Below are 4,290 nucleotides of genomic sequence, written 5' to 3'. Positions count from 1 at the left end.
AAGGGTGCATGCACAGGGAATTTTGAGATCACTCCTTATCTTCTTTTTCCGTTCCCTTTTGTTTTTACTGATGAGTCAGTAGTAACTAGTTTGCCTATTGCATCTCCCTGCTTACTTGACTGTCACTTCATTTTAAGACACAGCTGGGAGAAAGGGAAGAAGTCAAAGCAACCATCTTATAGAGTCAAAGCTAAAGTGGGATTAAAAAATGCCACATACTATGATTTATTCCTTGCAGTGGAGTAATATCCTTTTCCCTTCTCTAGCCAAGGTGATTTATGGCAAAAGTAAATAAAACATGTGTAGCATCAGTATATTTAATCATGCAGGGCTGATTTGAGTGTCGAGAACCTCAGAAAGATAAGCTTCTCAAGAACACCATTTAATTTTTTTAGGGCCAAACTGGGGCAAGTGTGATCAACTGCTGTGTGCTTTATTTCACAGTAGATTGCTTTGCCCTTTTTATTTGTCTGTGAGTGAGCTCTGAAGCATTCATCACTCAGTAAAAAGCAGGTCTGTCAGAGTGCGTGGCTATTGCAGATTGCTTTCTTTTCTGTGCCTGGAGGAGACAGAAAAGTTACAGCTTACTACCTTTCCTTTCCCATGTTTGTTTATAGCTTCCTTGCCTTGGAGTTCTTGTAGGCCAGCATTTGCATGTTTCATGTGTGCTGGTTTTGCAACTGGTTTTGGACCTATGTGGTTCACAGGTGGTTATTTTTAGGCAAAGCAGCTCCTGTCTTATTGGCAGTCTGTCTTTTCCACCTGTTGACAAAAATGGATAGAGATCTGTTTCTTTTAAAGATAGATTCAAACTGGGCTTTGTCTCTTCATGCTTCCAAGACCTTTCCCAGTCAGCAGTTAGCCCAGAAGCTCCTGCTGGGTTTTTCCTCAAGGCTGTGGTCTCAGCATGAGTTCTTTGGTCTGGGGTTTTCCTGCCCTTCTCCTGATGGGCCTATGTCTTGGACACTGGCCTTTGTTTTGGCTGTTGTTCAATAAATGGTCATTTATCTGCTCCCTTGTTAAACTTGCACAAAAGGGCTGGTTTCAAGACACCCATAAATGCTTTGTCCCTTTAATATTAAAGCTATACTTGCCCTGTATTGGTATTGTAACTTTCAGAAATTAGTGAATTTTTTAAGCACTTTAACATCTTGAAAAATAACACAGCCTACTCCCTTCCTCCCCCCCCCCCAAGTTAAGAGAGGTTGAAAGCAAGCTTATAATGAAAATTACCATATGCCACAACTTTAATTATATGGAATCATTTCTGTGGCTGCATAATAAAAGCTTACAGAAAACCCTCTGCAGAGAGTATGATGACATTTTGGAGCCTCGTTGATCCTTGAACACAGCCCTCTCTCATCCCAACCCTCAAAACAATTGCTGGGATGCCAGTTAAAAAAAAGAAAGTCTACCATTTTCAGGTTCCTGAGAATTTTTCAATGTTGTAATGTTAAATAAGCCACAGGACAGCAAGATAACTATGTGGAGTGGGCCTAACTCCTGCTAGGGTGCTAATGTAGCCATTTAACAAGCTACATGTTAGTATAGTAGCCTGAAGGTAAAGTAGTGCATCTTTGAATGTAATCTTACATCAGGTATATGGTAAGCATTACTCTACTGCCACACTACTTATGTATTGATTCAATAAGCATTTATCTGACAGTAAAGTGTATGTCCAACTGAAACCAATACCTATTTTCCCCCCTCAACCCATTTCGTAAAATTGGCTTCAAACCGCATTGGTGGGTATCACTTAGCTTCACCCACATCACTGATGTCACTGTTCCCATAGTAATCAATGTACTTCAAAGAGAGGAAAGAGAACAGACTGTTTAAAGAATAAAAATTGGAGGAAAAATGAAATGACAATGATGCTTTATGTGTTGGAAATTTTTAAAGTTCTAAATATTTCATTTTAAATCCATTTCAATGAAGCATGTATGCCCTGAGACTTTCCAGACTTCATCTTGGCTTCTGTGAGTAGAGGAAACCATCCTTTCCGAGTCTGGATAGACACCATCATGCATGTCTTTACATGATCCATCCTTTGAGGCATTTTGGCTAGAGTGGCTCCATTTGGCACACTTTTAATGCTGACTTTTCCAGCAGTGCTAGTTGCCATTTGTTGCCCTTGATTTCAGGGTTGCATTGTGGGTGGGAATTCTCCAGGTAACGAGTTATCCAGTCAGTGAAGCATCCCAGATCCCTGACAACTTCTGTAGAAGAATAGCCTAGGTGCGCTTTGCTTCCTGACTTAAACTCATGAGAAGCCAGTGAAGCAACTGTTACTTGCTAAAGTAACCGTGAGAACAAAACAGTCTGTGCCCCCATTTCATCACTGTAATACAGTCTGTTCTGCTTATTTTAGGCTGTGCTGAAACAGCTTCCAAGGAATCCTGCTAGCAAGCAGGATTCATTACAGTGTGGTTAGCAAAGATCCCATTGAAGAAACACAAGTGCCAAAGGTCTCAGGATTATATTTAGGCAAGGATGAAATCAGGAGTATTGCCTCAAGTGCATAAACTAATGAGAGACCACCTAGGCCTTTCTGTATTCTGACCTTGTTTGATTTTAATACCTTCATGTGTTTTGAATAAGAACATGGTCTTCTTATCAGCTCACTGCTTAAATTACAGTGACAGACCAATTAAGACTAACATCATGTCACGCAAGCACTGTAATCTCTGAGTAGAAGTGTGTGCACAGATGTCTCCCACAGCTGTGACCACCAGCAAGCATAAGTGGGAAAATCTGTCTTTGTTTCTGAGCCCTTCTGATGTCTTGGGCAGCGTTGCTAGAATGCTTTTCCATTTGGGAGATCAAGTTTTGCTTCATCAGGTGCATGTATGCACATTTTGAGACTTTCTGGAATCCTCCTTGTGTTGCTGCAAATCCTACCGCTTGTCACTGTTTTGTCTTGTCAGTTTATAAATTGTTGCTGGTTTTAACATCCCCTGTTCTAACTACTTGGTGTGTCTTTTTTCCTTCTTTACTGCATGCTGATGACTGCAGGGAAGGATAAGTAAGTTTCTTTTAATGATATTTCACATTCTAGCTGCAGTTGTGCATTGACTCTTTGAAAACTCAAAATTGTACAAAAATCCACAGGGTTCACAGAGTACAAGCTTAAATACAAAGTAAGTTGTTGTGGCTTGACAAATTACTGCTATCTGTTGAACAGCAATGACTGACCATATGAAACTAGTTTAAGAGAACGTGTTTTGCCTCACAGTTGGAGGGAGGGATGTGTTTGTAGTCAGCTGATGCTCTGTAGCTCTAAGTTTCAGGAACTCAATAGGTTTGACCATGTGCCCCTAGTTTAGTACAGAAGGAATAAGGATGAAAGGTTTCAAATTTTTATTTCCAGACAAAGACCCTTTCAGGCTGCAGACTATTCAGCTAGCTGATAAATGTTTAGCTGGAATGGACATGATTCGGTACAGATGAAAACCTCCTGAGTTTGTGTCCTGACTTGATCAATCAACTGCTTTTCGTACTAGCTAGAATACCATCAATGAAGATGGTGTCTGTGGGAATGTAATCCAAATCCCTTTGAAGACAATGGAAACATTACCAGAATCTGCTCCGGGCTTCTTTTCTTCCTCCTATGTGTTGCCTTTAGTCTGCTGGTATAAAAAAAATTGCTAACATCATTTTGAAAGACCTGTGTTTCTTCCATTTCAGTGAAGCAGAGCTGGTATTTGAAGAGTTTGCTCGTCAACAGCTGAAAGATGAGCTTGATGATGAAGACAAGAATGCGTCCTCAGCTGATGAGTGACTAAAAGAACAAGCTGCCAGAGAAGCTGTGTAGTCTCGCATCAATTAGAAATTTAGGACCTAGGTTTCTAGTAAACTGCATGTTCTCAGTGCATACATGGTCTTCCAGAGATCAACCCTGAGATCAATGGCCATAAAATCATGATTCTCTATTGCTTATTAGAAGTTTCAGCTCTAGAAGAATGTAGCAAACTCAAAACCTGATGCTTACTCGAGCTACCAGAGGAGGACAGGAAGGCTGCCCTGCCATGACTTCTGCTTTCAGGGCTACCTAATAAAAAGGTTGGTTGCTTTCACCGCTGCTGAGAGCTTAAATGATGGTTTGTGCAGCCTACCTAGACTTACTCGGTGTCAGAGTCTCTGACTTTGAAATGCTAGTGAACCAAGTCCTAGTCTGAAAGGCTGGCTTGCAGCCTTTAGCGATTCACTGAAGTTTCTCAGCGGACTATACAAAACTGATTTTATTTCCTTTTGGTTGCTTTTGCATTTATGCTTTACCAAACTCACCTA

The 4,290-nt window shown here is 40.7% G+C and overlaps 1 protein-coding gene across 1 annotated transcript in view; it reads left to right on the top strand.

Annotated features, from left to right (window-relative positions):
- Nucleotides 1-4,098, top strand: part of SAG (S-antigen; retina and pineal gland (arrestin)) — a 16,587-nt gene extending 12,489 nt beyond the window's left edge. The window contains exon 14 of the mRNA XM_009319077.1: nt 3,688-4,098. Coding sequence (XP_009317352.1) covers nt 3,688-3,781 — 94 coding nt within the window. The 3' untranslated portion in view covers nt 3,782-4,098. The remainder of the gene's footprint in view (nt 1-3,687) is intronic.
- The last annotated feature ends 192 nt before the right edge of the window (nt 4,099-4,290 follow it).

This window comes from Pygoscelis adeliae, unplaced genomic scaffold (genome assembly GCF_000699105.1).
Source record: "Pygoscelis adeliae isolate BGI_AS28 unplaced genomic scaffold, ASM69910v1 Scaffold30, whole genome shotgun sequence".
In the NCBI taxonomy this organism is placed as follows: Eukaryota; Metazoa; Chordata; class Aves; order Sphenisciformes; family Spheniscidae; genus Pygoscelis; species Pygoscelis adeliae.
The sequence above is the reverse complement of the archived record's forward strand: the minus strand, read 5'-3'. Positions and strand labels throughout refer to the sequence as shown.